Raw genomic sequence first — 19,294 nt, 5'->3', positions numbered from 1 at the left:
AGGAGGCTTTCGGAAAGCTTTTGTCACCAGAAATGTAGCTTGGGAACGCTATGAAAGGTTTGATAGTGTACTGTCTCGGCTGAATCTTAAGACGAGGGTGTCGCGGCTGTCTCCGCTGATACCTAAGCGTTTTAAGTAGACTTATAGGCACACTTGACTGTTATATCAGCAAAGTGAAAACTTTCAGGCTTTCAGTCAGGGTTTTATTTTTTTCTTCCTCCTCCGTCTTCTTGTAATCAAGAAATTTGTACGTGAATCTTGGCAATTCCCCCCAAAAGAGGAGTTTTTTTTTTTTTTTATCTGGCGCATACAGAGGTTTATTCAAAGTCCTCTGACATGTGTCACAAAACATGAGTGACACTGTGATCGCTGATACCGATGACGAAAGCCCATCATCGGCTTCCCTGCGAGCTCTGGGCCCTGGCTGATATGAAAATTACATTCCAATCAAAGTGCTAAGTTTGTCCACCTTTTGCCAAATATATTTGTCTCTTAAGAGACGGGTGATTAAGGCTTCACGCCGTGTGCATCACCTGTGTGCTCAGTGAACACGCACACACACACACACACACACACTGATGACTGAGAAAATATGCAACAAGAGATTAGACAAATCACTGTACTCCTGTGCTGCATCGGCTTGATGCAAATTTAGTCACTGATCCGCAGTGCTAAGAGGCTTTATGAGGGAACTTCATGGTTGTTAGTTATATAATCTAAAATAGGGCCAAATGCAATCACTGTTCTTATCATCTGAGGAAGATGTCACTATATTCGGTTTTAGTTCTGTGTGTGGGATGTGGCACACTGAGAATGCCTTAATAAGATAATTCACTTCCAAGCATTTTGTCCACATTTCAGCTGAATATCTGTCCACTAACAATGCCACCCTTTAACCATAATTACTACACTATTTCACAGGAACAAGTCAAAGGCTTAAACACAAACACACACACACGCACTTGCAGAAAAAAAGAGGGAGCTGTTGCTAAATATGACCGCTTTAAAGCGTGGCTGGAGGTACTGTTCTGCCCCCAGGGACTTGACACCCATTGCGTCTTTCTTTAGCTGCCTTGAACGTGTTTGTTCTGCAGTGCTTACCCTCCCAGGCGCTGTAGCTGCACACGGTTTTCTAAGAGGTATCATTGTAATTGGCTGAATATTTGATGTGTGAGTTTAGCATTAACATGGAGACACCAGCGCAGGCTGCGCTGGAGGATATAACGCAGAGCAAATTCTGGATTGTTCAACTGAAACTTACTCATATGTGGACTTCTTCAATTTCTCCTGGCGTTTCTTAATAAAGACCGACTCTGGTTTCCAGTTATTTTATGCTTGGATTGTTACTAAATCTAGGTGGCTCTTCTTTTGCGTGCGTGTAATTTGGCTTTGATTCATGATGTCTTCACTCAGCGATTTGGTGCACCTGAGCTGTGTGGTTCATCCAATGAGACCCCACCTTCCCCTGTGTCAACCACACACACAGTCTCAACACCGTGAGGTATTGATATCAAAACAACGCCTCCAGCCCGTGAGAGCCTTCCATTGTTGGTGCACGTGGTAGTTCTCACTATCGTCTTTGCTTTTTCAGAGAAGAGGGTGGGAGCACGGGGAGCTGCTTGTCAAGAGAATTAAAATAGCAAATAAAAACAATAATAGTGATACCGAAAAGTTAATAAAAAATGGCATGTTCCTCCCTGATTGTGCGAGTGTTGCGGTATTCAATTATGCAATTTTCATTGGCATATTAATCATCTTTTCAACAAACAAGCCGCCGTTAATTAAAGCAAAGCATGGATAAAGACGTGTTGCCGGATCATCACTCCGTTTATCGCCGCACGCACACCCGCAGTTAAGTAAATTCAAGCTGTGAGATGAATTTCAATGGTCTGCCTGTAACTTTCTCTGCGTGTTTGTGCCCTCATTCATGGGAATTGTGGTAGAGGCAGGATAAGTTCAATCAAATGTATTCATTTGACATTTTTTGGAAAGATCATCAAGTGAGGACCAGTTTTTCTTTTAATCTCTTCCCTTTCATCTTTTTTTTTCACATCTATTTAAAATTCTCTTTAGCCACTTCTCAGATTAGGCCAACTGGGGGTGAGGGATGTAGATTTTGCTGCACCTCCTCAGGTTCGGCAGTCTTGTGTAGAGTAAAACCAGCGGAGCCGCATGACATCTCTGTACACACAGGACAGCTCTGCCAATTCTCTGCCCCTTTTTCTCTGGCTTTTTGTGCCGCCTCTGTGCCTTGCTCATTGGTGGGAGGGGATGGAGATTATTCAGGATCTGGGAAGATATGGGCCTCTCTAATCATAGCCCACTGCCTCTACTGTCATTCAGCCACTAAATAGAAGTGGAGAAAGCGTCTTGGTGAGGGGAGCAGCTAGACAGCCATGTCTGTACTTCAGTTCTGCCGGCAGAAAAAGAATTCAAGGCACCTGCAGACATGTCGCTTGTCCCTGTCCCTCATTGAGGAGCAACTTTATCAGCACCAGCTGCTCACCCACTTGCTGAAGTGGAGGGCCAGCCGCCTCTTAACTTAAACATAAGATCTTTGTGGTTTGAAGCACTCGGCTGCTCTGCGCCCAATGTGGATCTGAAAGGCAAACACAACCCCAGCGCCGCCGTCTCCCATCAGAAAACCACACCTCGTGGAAAACTTGCTGGTGCTCGCTCGAATCTAAATGCACTCAAACAGACTGTTGCACTGGAGCGAGATCCACCACCCTCAAAAGAAAACAGGGAGACGATGGAGAGAGAAAGAGGGAGGGAGGGAGTTGGGGAGAAAGATGGAGATGGCGAAAAAAAGGAGGAGGAGGAGGAGTGAGAAAGGGGGAGAGAAAAGTCAAAAACCTCCACATAACAATGCCGGAGAAAAATCAGAACATTTTCCACCGAAAGATGGGCCATTTCCAAATCCTTGTGCCCTATCAGACAAATTAAAGTAAATCAAGCATGAAATGAAGCAGAAGAGCCCGGAGATAAGGCTCCTTTAAGTCGTTTACAGATTAGGACAGAGGGAGAGAGGGAGAGGAAGAGAGGTGCATCTGGTCTCTGCCAGTGAAGGAGGCTAGTTTCTCATTTCACAATAGCAGCCTGTGTATAGGATTACTCTCCCCTGTCACCGACATGAGGAGCAGTGGGAGAAAAGACGTCCACAAAATGTGTCTGAATGTGTCCCCTCAGAGATATTTTAAACCAAAAAACCTCCCAGCACTGACCAGATGTGACACGAGATAGGTAAAGACTTTACACGCGGCGTTTGACCTGCCGAATCCATCTGATTTGTTTGTTATTTCTGCCGCCCCTTCACCTTTTCTTTTGCTCAAGTGGCTCCATCTCCGCGCAGCTTAAAAATTCAAATGAACCCGGTATTGGCTGAGCGCCGTCACGTGATTGTATGGCTGTCAGCTCCTATGTGCGAGGATCAGGTCTGGGGGAGGGGGGGGGGGGGGTGCTGGAGGAAAAAAGGGGACTGTTAAATTAATATTTTCAATATTGTTATAATGTTTGGTTGATTTTATAAATTGGGTCGTTCAATTTGTGCTTTCCGTCTTACGTCAACGGATTAATTGTTTGTTTTATTTTTGCCCCTGCTAATAATCATAATTATAGAACGATATTTCACAGTGTTCAAACATCCCCGTATGTATGCATGCAAGAACCAACCCCCTCCCTCCATCTCTGCTCTCACACACTCAGTCACCCACACAAGGCAAGGGTGCGCTGCTCTTTGATGCCGCCCGTCGAGCTCCCGCTGGATTTGGTTTCACTTTTTCTGTGAGTCTTTTCTAGCAGTGTTGAGAGGTGGGCTCGGCTCCGGCACTCAGCCCCGCTCCGAGAGAGACGAAATCTGCCTCGTGTCTCTGGGAGCTGCTCTCCAAAGCCACAACCTTGACCTTCCCGGCCCGAACCTTAGGTTTACTTCCTTTATCGCACCATCTCCAGGCATTTAAAAATACTCCTGAAACCCAATGATTTAACCCGCTTTCACGCTGTTCACATCAAAACTGGAAGAAAAAAAAAGCTTAATCCATCTTATCTGTTGACTGTCAAACTGCTCCGGCTAAAACCTACTCACAAAACACAACTAGGTCACCCACGGAAGAAAAAACATCAATTCCTTGTTGCAGCCTGGTAATTGACTGTGGGAAGAAAACGTAAAAAATCTGCACCTCCTGAATAATACCAAGACGGTAAATTTGTTTTCCAGTCAGGACACAGAACACATTATTTCTATACTCAGTTTAGTACATTTAATGAGGCTTCTTAAAGCTCAGCTTTGAGATCCAGCTGTCCCTGAAACATGGACTTCTCCACTCCAAACTCACTCTTCAATCTGTCACACTCAGGTAGACTAATGTCCTTTTGATGGTTTTGAAATTTTAAAGAAAACCATTTAAAATAATCAGATTCCAACCAGACTGGTGCGTGTCCTCTAGATGCAGCGTGTGATACCTCTGTGCGAGGACAGTCATTCTTTAAGTTTTGCTGTCTCTCTTCATATGCTATCAGCTGAAACTGCTTTGCTTTGCTAAAGATGGATGTCTCACAGATTGTTGTCAGCCAGCCTGCTGCTAACTTCTCCTTGCTTTCGATGAGGCAGAACTCTTGACAGCTAATACACTTGAATTGTTCAATGACATCAGACAGCAGTCTGTGTGTTGATAATGTACTGCAGGACTGGAGCCTGTGACTGAAATTACATTGGTTTTATTTGCTCGGATGCTGCAGTTCAAACAATAAAGTCACAAGTTACACACACAACCTTTTGTGTGTAACTTTGGTTGTATTTTCTCACTTGGAGCAGCTAAGCCTTACTCACATGCACGCATTATTGGTACCTGTACAGAGGGCTGCAGGTTTTATGGGCAAAGAGGTTCATAGAGAAGAGTGGCTGCATTTTAACCCTTGTGCTATCCTAGGCACTTTAACATTGGGAGTTGGGTCATCTAGACCCACTAGACAGTGCTCTGAACCTTTTGTCTTCAATGATTTGTGATCTTCACTGGTGTCCATGGATTACATGAAATCTTTCCACCTTTATCCACCTTTGTCATGGTAGGGAGAACACGTCAATGTAAGGGTGGGGTCATCTAAGATAGCACAAGGGTTAACCCTAGAAATGCAGGGGTGTTGGAGTTCCTTTGATGCTCAAACAGCCACCTGAAGGAACTTCATGAAAATGGTACGTACCATTGTTGTGCGTGTGGGAAGTGTATCGTGTATGTAAGGATAATGTAAGTTACGTTGTCGTACGTAAAGAGCACTCTAGTCATTAGTAAGGTGTGTGTATACTGGTTCCTTACTGATCGCGCACAAATGCTTCATGCACTGCAAAAAAGAGGTAGCCTGAAAATAGGAAAGACTCCTGATCTTAAAAAGAAAATCCTTAGTTGTAAAATTATTTGTTGACATGTCAAGAAATTTTAACTTAACAAAAAATCTTATCCAGGAGTTCCACGCAGGCATTAAAAAAGGGTAAGGTTAAGCTAAAAAAAAGTGAACTGCTAGAATTACTTTGAATTGAATGTCATAAAACCCAACAAGATTTTTGTTGCTAGTTATAAGCACATGGAATGTATTTTTAAAGATTTTATGTACTAATTGTTGTTCATTTTGATAACAGGGACAAAAAAGTAGTGTAAAAGGTGGAAATGACTCATTTCAAAACAAAAATGTGAACAAAATGAGAATCTTAGTACAAGTTGTCCCATCTTAAGAAATCCTTCTAAAAAATTAAAACTTGCACTGATTGTTCAAACATAAATCTAAATATTTGTTTCTGAAATAATGACAATGATTGTCCGTCTAACTTAACATTTATTAAACTTTAAAAATGAAATCCTTAAATTTGAACAAAAAAAATTACAGCGCAGCTTAAGTTTTGTTTTAATCTTAAATGAAGTTTTTCTATTGTCGAGTTTAGAGCAAAAGGATTTGGACTCATTTTAGAATAGTTTCCTTCTTCTTAGATCCTAGATCTTGATGAGACAAAAAAATATCAACTGTGCTAATCTTGAGAAAAGTTTGGAAAGATGTAGAGCAAAAAGAATTTAAAACAACTAACCCCTAACCCTATTTTTCATTCACAGACCCCGTAAGGGCAGTTGTGACTCAGGTTTCAATGTCTTCTGCTGGTTACTAGCGGTTACTATTAGTTGCTCAGGCATTTGCTGCATTCAGCTCAAAGAGGAGAGCCAGGGGACGTTCCATACTCTCCAACTTTCTGCAGAACTCAGACATCAATCCCTATTAAAAACTAGAGTTTAATGGGTCTCTGGTCTATGGCCAAGTTGCAGTGTCTGCAGAATTTGGCAGATGGGAAAATACCAGAAACTGGATGACCAAAACTTTCCTCTTAGCTTTAGTCTTTGCTGCTGTAGGAGATGCTGTACTATATGTAAACCGTAGCCTCTTTTGTTAGGTTTTCATCACACACTGATGTTACAATACAAGTTTTATATATAAGACTTGACTCTAAAAGAGACACTGCCATTTTAAGATCACTTTAAAGGCTGTCCTAGGTGACTAATACAGCCTTAGAAAGAGCTCCTTCCCTTCAATGAGCGTGGTCACAGCTGTGCATGGAAGACAGCTGTGTGCAGACTGTCTGTTCCAGTACATAACCAGCTCAGTGGTGGAGTGTCCACCCTGACACTAGGAGCTATAAGGTTCAAATCCATGTTTTTAACATGCTTTTGTGGTTTTTCACAAAAAAACAAAAGAAATAGGACTAAAATGGGGTTTTCCAAGTATTTACCTTATTCATATTATTGTGAATCAGAAGTAGTTGTGGAATGTGGCTGTGACTCCCAGGAGAGCATCGAGGGGATGGAAGGACAACCCACAACTCACAACTCACGTGTGTGACAAGCTTTCATTTGAACATGACTAAGGTCCACTGGGTGGGATGCCTTCTTAGGAGAAAACCTAACACACTCATTTGCTCAAATTTCCATCAAAAGGCTTCAGGTAAAGATGTACTTTTCTCAAATTTTGATGATTTGCTGAGGTTTTGTGTTACTCAGAGTGAATAGTAATTAGGATATAACAGATCCACATACACTATTAACTGTGACTAACGCATGTGGGCCTCAACAGGTTCATGTTCACAACAAGTAATAACTATCACCAGGTACAAAGAGTTTTTGATCTTTTTGCAACACACTTGGCTGTTTAATAGAGAACGCTTCAGCAGTCAGTGCTTAAAAGTATGGCTGCTCAGACAGAGCACACAATTTTGCTGTGCTTTTGTGTGTGTGTGTGTGTGTGTGTGTGTGTGTGTGTGTGTGTGTGTGTGTGTGTGTGTGTGTGTGTGTGGGGGTGTGTGTGTGTGTGTGTGTGGGGGTGTGTGTGGGGGTGTGTGTGTGTGTGTGTGTGTGTGTGTGTGTGTGTGTGTGTGTGTGTGTGTGTGTGTGAGGTTATGTGTCCTGAGGTATAATGTGGGAGCAAACGTGTCATTGTTATTGAGCGAAATAAACAGCTTTTTGATTGAAAACACCAACATTTAAAGGTATCCTCTTAAAAGCAAAATGTTATCACGAAGAATGCTCCCCAACAAGAGTCTTCCATCCAACGATCCTCCACAACCATTCCAGCCCCCTGCTTAGCCTGTGTGGGGTATCACAGCTGAAATACCCTAATCCCTTTGGCTTATTTAACTCTTCACCCCCAAGCCACTGAGAGCCTGAAAACATGTCTGACCTGAAGGGGTGAATCCCCTCACCAAGCAACCGCCTGCTTGTGCAGCCAAACTCATATGTTTACCCGCCTGCAAACCTGTTCTCCTCTAACGCTCCCACTACTGCTTCCTGCTGTGTCAGAAAAAACGGCATCTAGGCCAGAGGCCTGTTGGAAGAGATGGGTAAAAAAAAAAGTCAGGGGGAGATGATGAGGTGCTGCTGGTCCGCCAAGCGTCTTAAAACAAAGATAATAGTGTGGGCTGTGGGTTATAAATGATGCATTTTGCTCACGGAGACCTGATGATAGCAATTTGGGTGGGAGGGAGAGAAAGTTCATCGCTCTCTTATCAAAGCTCTGTGACATTTCTCCTTCAGCTGTAAAATTTCATCTCACATATCTGCTTTAAAGATGTGGCACCTTTTGTTGAACCGATACAGTGCATTCCATTTCACCCAATATGCTTCTGTGCTGGTATATTAATTTATAGCCCATTTGCTGGCTCCATAACACCACCTATCAGTGGAGATGACTGGGATTCAGTGGGACATCTGTGAATTGCCACACACAGGTTATTGAACTTTGAACAGCAGTAATTTATTTGCTTTGAATCAAAGGCACTGCTTGATATGAAGATGGATGGTGTGCTGTGGGAATCTCAAGCACATTTTCCCTCTTGCCTGCACTCTCTCGTTCTTTGTTTTTCCTTCAAGATCAGCCCTTACCGTTAATATGGCATGAAAACTGGTTAAAGGTGAAGCAAACCAAAGGCAGGTCTGGCAATCAGAGACTATTTTGTGCCGCAGGCAATTTCTTTTCCTTGAAGTGGGTTCTTTGAACACGTTAGACAAGTTAAATTTATGTTGAAAGCCTCTTGAGCGGATCTATTGATATAGCAAAATGCTATTATAGCATTATAAACCAATAATGGTGCCATTTTTTGACTAGGATCATTACTCACATTTGAAGAATTTTAAGGGTATTTTTATATTTTCCAGCATTTTTTTCTTCCATTTTTTCCAGTATAGTGATAGAAATCATCAAATCCTGGGTTTGTATGACCAACAAGCTTTGGCAGCATATTTTCTGTTTGCATTGATTCAAGCAAAAACATTCAAATTGAAATCAGGCAAATGTGTGATAAATGGTTATAGACATACACATTGATTTGTCCATTCACCTGTCCAATCACATTAATTTTAATATTATAAAGCTCGCTACAGGTTCAGGTTTTTGGGACATTTAAGGGGGAGAAGACGGGGCTCCTTGTTTCTGACCTGCGCTCACCGCAGCAGAACATAACACACCAAAAAAATGAAAGGATAAAGACAAAACAGAAGCCAAAGTGGTGCATGTTGGATGTTATCTGAAAAGGATCTCTCCACACTAAAAAAAGCACTCAGTGGTCTGCCAACTATGTGTTGAGTGCAAGACTCATGCGACACATGATGACCTTATGGAAAGTGTGGATTTGGGGCAGATGTTAAGTAGGATGGAGCTGATTTTGGTTGGGGCTTTGAAGTTCAGTCTTTTAGTCGTGTGTAGGTTTAGGAGTGATAACATTTTGTTTGTAATTATTTTCTCGTCTAGAAAATGCTTAGCGACGCTTAATAGCGCTTAAACCTGTCCTCTTCCCAATGCAACTATTTCTATTAGTTTTTACCAAGTCATTCAGATCTTAATGCATGCCAATGTGCAACCTTTACTTTAATGAAAAGTGCTTTAACATGGATGGTTTTTCTACATCATTGTAATTTCTTATTCTCAAGTTTTCATCAAAACATATACGTGAACAGAGGGTTAAATTAAATCTGACACGTAGTGTCTTTAGTTCTGTAGTTATTGCTATCTTTTCCAAATGGGCACATTTTATTCAATTTTTCTCTTAAATTAGTGCTAATAAAATCCATTGACCATTGTTTGAGCACACTTTTAAATATAATATAATAAAAATAAAAATAAAGGAATAAATAACACAAAAAGCATCTCCGACAATCCAATAGACAGAGGCAAAAATGGTTTTCATTTATGACTCCAGGTTTCTGGGTCTTTTGATAATGGACTTTGTTATTACATTGGAGTAAAAATGAACTAACTAAGAAATTCACCTAAGAGTTGTGGGGGACTGTCGGCGTAGAGCAACCCCACCCTCCTCCCATCCCAATTGCTGCTAAGAGATCTCTGTTTTCACTCTCTCCCACTATCTTACAGCCCCCTCACCACCTAAGCCGTACAGTTTTGATCCAGATTCCAGCTAAGACGAGGAAAACAAAGACCTACATGCATCAGAATGGAGCGTAACAGGGAATTTGTGGCCATACCAATTGTTGCTTCCATTTATAAAATACAATCTTTTTGAAAATGGATTTTTTGTTTTCTTAAGTTAAGCCTAATTTTTTTCAGAATTATCCTCCATCGTCAGAAAAATGCCACAAGAACATGTTAAAAACACCAAAAACACAATTTTCCTCAGAGTGTTTCTTAATGAAGAAAAATCCTATACAGTGATAAACAATATTTGAATAATATCTGAATTTTTTAACTTAAGGGTTACCTTTATTAAAAAGTAGGCTATGCTCTAGGAACCCTAGATATATAAAGACTCTCAGCAATAAAAAATGTCTCAGATTCTCTAAAATAATTGAAAGTTAAGATGACAAACCAGAAAGGATGTCCTTGTCCTGAGTTCACAATTTACACCCCTTATAACGTACAAACTGTGCATGGCCGTGTCCCTGTCTTTTTTGTATAATAAATGTAATAAGTCTGTAAACATGCAGATAGTCACTGAAGGGACCTCATTATTCATCCCTGGATATGTTGGAGATCTTCAACCAGTATTTGCAACAGATGTGACAAGCCATCTGTGAGCCGAGGTCCTCAGGCAACATTTGGTGTGAGATGCATATAGGCTGGCATCTCATCATGCTGGACAACAAACGGCTCAAATTCAGTGCTAGCCTCTTTTTACCAGCCTCCTCCCTCACACCTAGCACCATGCGTCCGTTCTTACTCCAGAAGTCCCGCCTTCATTTGAGTGATGAGATAGGAGTGCGAGTTGCTGGCTGGGGGAGGCTTGAGCTGAGCGTCAGGCAGGGCTAAACAGGAACTTGCATCCAAGCGGTTAAAGGCCGTGGGTCTTATCTGAGGACAAACAGAATGCATGAAGCGATGGCTGTTGCTCTCGGTGATGACAGCCAGCTGTGCACCCGTGTTTAATTATTTCTCTGTAATGAGCTTACCCACCTCCCACTGCAGCACCAGAACAGAGAAGCAGCAGAGGAAGACTAATATCGAAGAAAAAAGTCTAACAATTTCTTTAAACTAGCAATAAACGTTCAGATAAAATGCGAACGTTTCCCTGATTTAGGATCTATATCTAACAAAGGTTCGGTCTGACAAGCCCGCTTTTATGTCAGGTGACATTTAGCTTTTTATTGTTGCCGGCCTGGCCTCCGCCAATGAGTAAATGATCAGCACAGTGTCATTTGTAGCAGCTGGTAACATTAGACCTGGCCTGTTTAAACATGCAAAGCAGCACATAAGTACAAATTTCCATACCATCACAACAGATGAGCACAATAGCGCATGCCAGATACACGAGTGATATTTAGAAAGTAAAGTGGAGCTGAATACCTCAGTGTAGCATCACAAAGTTCAGTGATCGCTGCAGCCCATTCAGGCGCCCTGAAAAGCCGGTAAGCTTACATGCTAACAAACAGGTTAGAAGACACGGTGGCAACAAGAGAAGAGAGTTATTACCAGAATTTTAAAAATCAGTACTGTGGCATTCTGGGAGGCATGCCAGAACAATAACCAGCTTCTGCTGCTAACTCGTGTCTTTGAACACCAAAAGAGGAGCATCAAGTGGAGCTTCCAAACACAACTCTCCTATTTTACATTCATTCATCTGATTTGACGTCTTAGTAAAAGTGGAGTCACAAATGTCTGAATCCCCAGTCTTCCTAAGACAAGATTTTTCAGTGTTGTCAAGGCAACCAGCCAGTCAGACTGCATAGTTTTCTTTTGGGACCCCCCTCTCCACCCACCCACACACACACACACACACACACACACAAGGGAAACATCATCTTCTGTAAACTATGTCACAGCCTGCCATGAGGTTTATCATAACTATTTGATTAATCACCATCCTGGAAAAGGCCACTGAATCTAAGAGATCAAATAGATGCGTGGGTGTCAGGGCGGTGAGCACCGGTAGTACTAACATTGCTGTCTCCTCTCTGTGTTAATTAACTGAAGCTCTGCTCTAACAAGAGCCTTGCCTTCTTTAGAACATCAGAAATAGGCCTGTCACTCGAGCCTGCACTGTCTCACAGAGATTATCTCTTCACAGGACACCTTTCAAGTCCAGTTAGCAAACCACGTGTGTGAGGAAGTCCATCAGATGGACGCAGACTTGATATGAGCATCTGCCTCCAGCGTTCGCTGTCTAATAAGGGGCTTAGGAAGCGAGGATAAGATTTCAGGTGTAAGGTTAACGGGTCACGGTGAAAGCCTGAGTCAAACTGCAGACCTGACCAGTGGTGGTTCTGCTGTGCTCTTAGGAGAGCTGGACGCATTCCTAAAGGATGGCGAGCGGCGGATTCACAGCCGGCAGCAGCTCCCTGTGGGAACCACGTGGGGACCCTTCGAGGGCAAGATTGAGATGAGCACTGACACCACGGCACTGGTATGTCCTCAGTCAAATACTTTAGTAAGTCTCTTCTATTGTGATAAGAGTTTGTAATAAAGGCTAAAATCAAGAGTTAACTTTTTGGCTCTTTTAAAACAAATGTCAAGTTTATATTTGATTTTTCAGGAGGATCGAATCTCAGGTAAGCAAAAGCAATCATACTCATGCATTTTTTCCACAAATTGTTGTCAGTTTCAGAAGCTAATTGTTATTTCTGTTTGTAAATGTTTGGTTCTTATTTGTTTTAAAAGTATCTCCTGAACTCTGATGTGTTAAAGACCTCTGCAACAAAAAGTGGAGCCATTACAGATGATAGAATCAACATATTAACAACAAAACTGATAAGATATGATAACATGTGCATGTTTTATTAAGTCTTGTTCCAGTCTCCTTCATCGTTGGGGATGAAATTCACATTTACACCCATGTGTCTATCTGTTTAGTATATTTTGTCTGCAAATTTAATGACAAACCACTTTAACTGGTGGATTTAGACACTTCAATAGAACAAAGTCATTATTTCTGATGTTACTCTGAAGGCAGCAGCTTTACGGGTCTTGTTTCCGAGATCCCAGCAGAGGCTTGTGCTGACCTGCTGCTCTGCTGGAGTGGTGAATCTTTCACGGGTTTGATATTCCATTCAGAATTTGGATTAATTAAGAATGTCCTATTAAAGTCGCGAGCAGCCTCACATTCATCCCAGCGAGACTGGTACATTGAAAAAAAAAAGTCATCAGGGATTTCCGACTCAGATGCCACACCCTCAGTTTTTCCAGATTTCTTAGAGGCAGAACTTTATTAAATCATTTCCAGGCCACTTTGGAGTGTTGACTAAGCTCCCCTCATGGTTTTGAAGTCATCAGTGGCTTTAAATAACTCAGGCTGTATTATAACCCTGAAATGTGGCTTTTCTTAGAGTAAAGCCATTTATCCTGGGGTGGAAAACTGATTTGACAACGCAACACCTCAAGTTGCCTTTCAAAGTAATGTAGCCCTCCAGAAATCTCCACATACACTTTTTAAGGAAGGCTTTAGAGAAAACCTGCTCTCAACCTCCCATCAGACCCCCAGACATGCATTATGAGTTACTTTAGTCTTCCCAGCTCCAACTGACACTTAGAGTTTATCACTGAGCGATGCACAAGGTGATTGTTGCTCTTGGCAAGAGTGGTAAGTTCTTAACTAACTGCCGTCTGAGGAATTCATCAGTTTTGGGTTTCTTGTAAATGTGCGCAGGTGCCGGACATCACCTGTAACAGGCTGTGGAGGGGTTACAGGATATGCCAAAACTCCCGCGCAATTAAAAGTACATGCAGCGTCTTTGCCTTTAAGGGTCTCACGTGTGTCTGTTCTCATGGGGGCCCGTTCCTGCCCGGCCTCCTCCACCCTCTGGTTTTATCTCTCACATGGAACGTAAGCAGCGTCTAACTATCTCCCAATAAAGACTAGGTCAAGTCAGCTGCTATGTTTTACTTTGCTTTTAAAGAGGCGGAATTAGGTAGAAACTCACAAACGTTGTTTTGTGTGCATCGCAAGGGATTCGTCTCATTTACAGCCGCATAGTTTTATTCCTCTCTCTTTTAATCAGGTCTCTGGTTATGGAGCTGATGCCTTGTTAGACATGCAGCCGTTGGCAACATCCCTAATGTAGAGCAGCCTTTATCTGAGAAATTTCAGGGGGAGGTGAGGGGGTTGTGCAACTCTTCAAAACCCATCCTTCCAGGCAAGAACAAACCCTGAACGCCACACCTGGAAAAGCTGAAATAACAAATGCGAGTGTCAAGAGAAGGAGAGACAATATAAAGCCGGGGTAGTTTTGATGCATGTCAGAGTAAGAAAGGTACAGGCTTCATGGGTCTGCACCCCTCCACGGAGGCTTCTTAGTCATCTCTAGGAGGTGAGACCCCCACAGACTATCACGTCCTTTCTATCTATATTTAGTTTTTTTTTTATCCATGAAGGTGAATAAGTATTCCAACCATAATCAGCTGTGAGATATTGATACTTCTCTCTCCAGTCAAACCCCTTTTTCTCCCTCCATCCAGACCCATTACTAAAGATAGGACTCTTCAGAGGTCATGCTGTCTTGTGGAGCCATGGTGCACAGGTCCAACTTCCATCCCTGGCATGATGCCCAGAGGCGTTGAGGGCAGCCAAGCGCAACCATTCTTTAAAGTGGTGCACAGTAAATAACGAAATGACTGTAAATTTAAGCAGCGTTTGCGTTAAGCCAGACAGAAGAGGTGCTTTGGCACACACACTCAGGAGGAGAGTGTGTGGGGTTGGACTGGTGTCTGGGGAGGAGGACTGTCGAGGTACTCCCATCTGCTGGCTCCCCAGAGAAGGCAAACTGGCTCTGGTGTCCGCTGTGGCCCGTGGGTTTGTCTGCTGGTGGACAACAGGCCACAGCAGTGGAGCGGGGAGTGATGGATGATGCCGAGGAGGAACGGCGAATGGAGCGTTTCCTGCAGTTGTCCAGGCGGGCCTTTAAAGAGAGGTGGAAAGCTTGAAAAGAGGATGAAAAGTCACAGAGAGGAAAATAGCAGAAAAAAACAGAAGGGAAAAAGCATGACAGGAAATCTGGGCATCTGCAGGACAGAGATAGGGTCACATCTCAACCGCTTATCAAAGAGGAAAGCAGATTTCACAGCTGATGGGTCGCTGTGGCAGGTCTGCAGACCCCAGGGGCTCTGCTCGGCATGAGGGACTGGAGTTGTGTTATTGCTGCTGTAAAACCTGTTAACACAATCACACTGCACCGTCAGCTCACATGCATCGCCATGTTAAGGTGATACGCTCTGCAACATTCTTAGATCACCGGCCGACTATGTGAATTTCCATCCAAGTAAGACCCACTGATTTCAAAGTTTTTCAAAAGATGACTTGGTTGGGGGGTGTCTTGATGGAGTTTCTATGGGAGTTTAGGTGTCCATCCTGAAGAGAGGAAAGAGGAAGTTCCCAACTACACAGACAGATACTAAAACAAGGACGGGAAACTGAAACTTTTGTTCAGGTCAGAGCAATTCACAGAGTGAGGGGAGACTGGAAATCGGGGTCAAAGAAGTAGCAGACCTGAGCAGAAAGGTGGAGAAGACATGAACGGAAGGGTTGGATCTCTGAAACATGAAGGGTTGGCAGTGATTTTTCGGCTTCTGCTTCCGTTCTTCTCATCTCTGACTCTCCTTTCTGGGTGAGTGATGAAGCTGCCAGCGCTCCGTCTCATCCTTCACTTCTCTCTCTGATCAATCAGACTATTAGACTCCAATTACAGTCGAAGGCTGAGCGCAGGTGAGCGACGACCGCATTCAACCAGCCGCCGTTTGACGCCTTTGCCCGGCTTCTTTGCACCTTCCAAATTAACGCAAATTAACAGCGACACGCAGACATAAATGTCTGCAATGGAAAGGCTAAATTAAGATTCTGGGTCACAGCTATTGAGTAGCAGGTGTCTTTAAGAGCAGTAATTACCTGGGCTGGACAGAACCAGGAGGGGAAGGTGGCCTGTGGTTTGCCTGGAGTAACAGGCCTGGCCCCGGTGAGCCTGGTTTCTATTGTAGGTGTTAATAATTGATTGGGAGGCAAGCTATTAATGAGCAGCAGATTTAGAGCAGGGTTGTAAATGTGTGTTGATGAGGGTGTTGCCGCCTCTCGTACAATGCCTTACCGGTGCTAATTACTGGGGCTTAGTCAAGGTGCAACTGTAATGAGTCTGGATTCAATAGAATTCTGTTTGTTATGTGTTTTCAGGGCCTTTTAGTGCTAATTACACAGCAATTGAAATGCATAAAGCTTTCCTAATTCCTGATTAGCATCTTTCAGGCAGCGTTTTTATTTAATCTTTTCTATCTTAATATTGTTGTAATAAGTCAACTGGCTGGGAGCAAAGATTTACGATTAAAACAAATCAGCTTCTGTATTCTGTGTTGCACAAAGGCCCTGACATGAAAAGTTCACAAGGACATAATAAAAGTCAAAAGACGCTGTTGGATAATTTATCGGCCTCCACACGTTTACCTTTAAATTGTTTATTGCATCCCAGGGCTAAGAACAATGTTACAAAGGGTTTTAAAAGGTCAGAAAGGCTGAAGTTCCCCTTGGGCATGGGTTACAGGTGGAGATTTTTTTGTTTAATTTTGTAATTTGTGATAGATTAGCATAAAAGCAAAGTCTTATTTAGCAAGCTGACACTTGCTGAAGTTCAGGTAATATGGTGGAGAAACTGCTGGTTTGCCTAACTGTGCACCAGAAAGTGCTGCAGTGGTTCCAAGCCTGTGTCAGTGCACGTGCAGCTCGTGTTTAATGTCTTGGAGTGTGCGTGAACTTCAGAGTGTGTTGTAGGTCTTAGTGTTTGTGAAGGTGCTGATGTGTGGGAGGGAGCGTGGAGACAGCATGCTGCTTTTGGCCAGGAACAGAGAGCTTGAGCTTGTAGACTACAGAAGAGCAAAAATGTCAAGATACTGTCCTAATTTTCACCTGGGACAGAGAAAGAGGCAGGGGCTGTCAGCCGATGGAGCGTGATTATTGTGTAATTCAGTACAAGGGTAAGAATATGGGCCTGTGCAAACCAAAAATTGCTCTAGAAATTATTCAGCCCATCACTCAAGCCATTTATCTCACCCCTTTTGCCCACCCTCCCCCTTCACTGTGTTTATTGTTAGCTACCCCCTAAACTTTAACAAGTGGTGGCGGATTTTTCTGTTTCAGAAATGATATTTTTCTTCTTGTCATTGCTTCATTAATCAAGAGGAGGCATTCTGAAAAATGTTTTGTTTTGGAGGCTGCAATCTATTTTGTGTGTGTGTGAGTGTGTGTGTGTGTGTTGTAGTTAATCTGCGCCCGTGGCAGGTTTCCCCTCCGAAACGCAGCGCTAAGCAGCGGTATCGCAGGCCTATTGTTGTAGCCTCTGTCATAGCAAGGAGAGCCTGATGCAGGCCTGGGCTCGCCTGATAAGGAAAAGAGGATTCAACATGGCTGGAAAGGAGAATCAGTGGGACTTGAGAGTGGAGTACGGATGGGGCAGATGCGCTCACACACATACGCACACAAACACACCAACACAACATACAGATGCACGCATGTTCTGCACACACGCATGAGCCGACACACACACAAATCATCACCATCATCACACTGGCACATGCCCAGGCAATTATTTACAGTAACATCCAATTACAAATGCAAGAAAGCACACCAGGATAGGACCTCTCTGTAGCATAGCCGCTAAATCATACACACGTACGGCATGCAAACAACAAACAAACAAACAAACCATTAAATTAAAGTAGCAAAGAACATCTGAACATTTTTTATGTTGCATGTAAAGGTGGCCTCTTTACCCGTCTGAGACCCACGCTGGATATGCCTGAAATTGCCCAGCATTATCAGAACTACTAGGATTTGGATTTCTGTGTTGGACACACAAATAATTTTGGCACCAAGAACGTGGATTCATCTAATGAAATAATAGGCTCAAATTTTAGGCGGAGAACCAATTTGTGATTGCACGCATCAATTATTTCTTGGGTCTAAACCAATATCAGAGCGAGGGTCTGTTCAGATGTGTAAAACGGTCATTATCTGGGCTCTGTGTCATCCATATATTTATTGGGGGACGTTTTCATGCCCTTGCACGACAAAACGCAAACGTCTTTCAAGGCGCAAGATTTTTGTAATCTGGGCCCACCAACTCAAATCCACTATTTACTTATGATTCAGAGGCAAACTAAGAATAGAAAAGAACCACAAAGAATGGAATTTCTACTTTTTTTAATCTCCCATTATGTATTTTAAAATGTAGCTGGTCACTGCCACCCCCCAGCTCTATGCATTAACCATGGACAGTCAGTCAGCTAGTCAGAACCACTATGGCTGCAGCTAAGCTCCACTGTTTGAGAGATAATACATGGTTGACTTGATCTACAAGTGAACCTGACATTTCGCTGTCCTTACATCACAACACCACTACCCAAACTGATATGGCAGCTCCCCCGATAAGCAGAGCAGGACTCACTGATTTGCTTTGTGGTCAATTTATAGTAATGTCTGCATGGTTTCCTCAAACATGGCCAGGACACAGAAAGTCCATCCAAGCACAAACAAAAAGAAGGAGCTGATCGTTTTCTGCACACTTCATAGGCACTGTTAATATTTCTGACCCGTTCATTTCAGCCCAAGTCCACCATTCGGTAGTAAAATTCTAAAAAGGACATGCAAGGCTAGACAGTGACTGGAATGGATCAAAATAACTTCATAGGCACAGTTACTTTATCGAGGTAGAATGACTAAAAACACCTTTGCGTAATATTCTTTCAGATGTTAGGATTTGAATATGATCATGTCATACTCACTATAAATAAACACATCTTTGGTAAGGAATAAACTCTTTGCTAAAGAAACAAGTCAACACACAAGTGGAAAGGATTTCCAAGACAAGAAGAAACCTGGTGAAACAAGAATAAAGCAGTTTGATCAGGCATTCAATGTCAGTTTTACCAAATCAAAAACATTTTTTTTACTTTTATGCAAGTAAACAAATGTTTTAAAAAACTCAAATCAAATGACAAAAACAGTATTTGAATGTACAGATTCCAGGATTGGTAACTGCTCACTATTATAGAACAACGATCTGTGATGTCACAAAAACAACAGATTAATTGTTTTCTTTGCCATAAACACTTTGCCACCGGTGATTAGGTGTTCTACAGATACTTCTGCCTTAATGCTCTTGCAGCATGATCCTCAGTTTTCTGATCTCACACAGATGAAAGAAGAGGAAAGAGGTGGATGTTAGAGGAATTGAACAAATCGTGTCTGCTGCTTCACGCTGTTTCTGCCGTCATTTCAAAGTTACAAATGTGAAAAAGGTTTACAGTTTGAATTAAGTTAAATAGTTACTATTTAATTCAATTTTTT

The 19,294-nt window shown here is 42.5% G+C and overlaps 1 protein-coding gene across 2 annotated transcripts in view; it reads left to right on the top strand.

The window, feature by feature from the left end:
- zfpm2a (zinc finger protein, FOG family member 2a) overlaps positions 1-19,294 on the top strand; it is a 117,657-nt gene that overhangs the window by 44,369 nt on the left and 53,994 nt on the right. For both annotated transcript variants that reach the window (XM_011484912.4, XM_011484913.4), the window contains exon 4: positions 12,255-12,379. In XM_011484912.4, the coding sequence (XP_011483214.2) occupies positions 12,255-12,379 (125 nt within the window). The remainder of the gene's footprint in view (positions 1-12,254; positions 12,380-19,294) is intronic.

The sequence above is a fragment of the Oryzias latipes genome, chromosome 16 (assembly GCF_053564925.1).
Source record: "Oryzias latipes strain Hd-rR chromosome 16, Olatipes_Hd-rR_3.1".
In the NCBI taxonomy this organism is placed as follows: domain Eukaryota; kingdom Metazoa; phylum Chordata; class Actinopteri; order Beloniformes; family Adrianichthyidae; genus Oryzias; species Oryzias latipes.
Note: the sequence above shows the minus strand (reverse complement) of the source record. Positions and strands in the feature narration are given on the sequence as shown.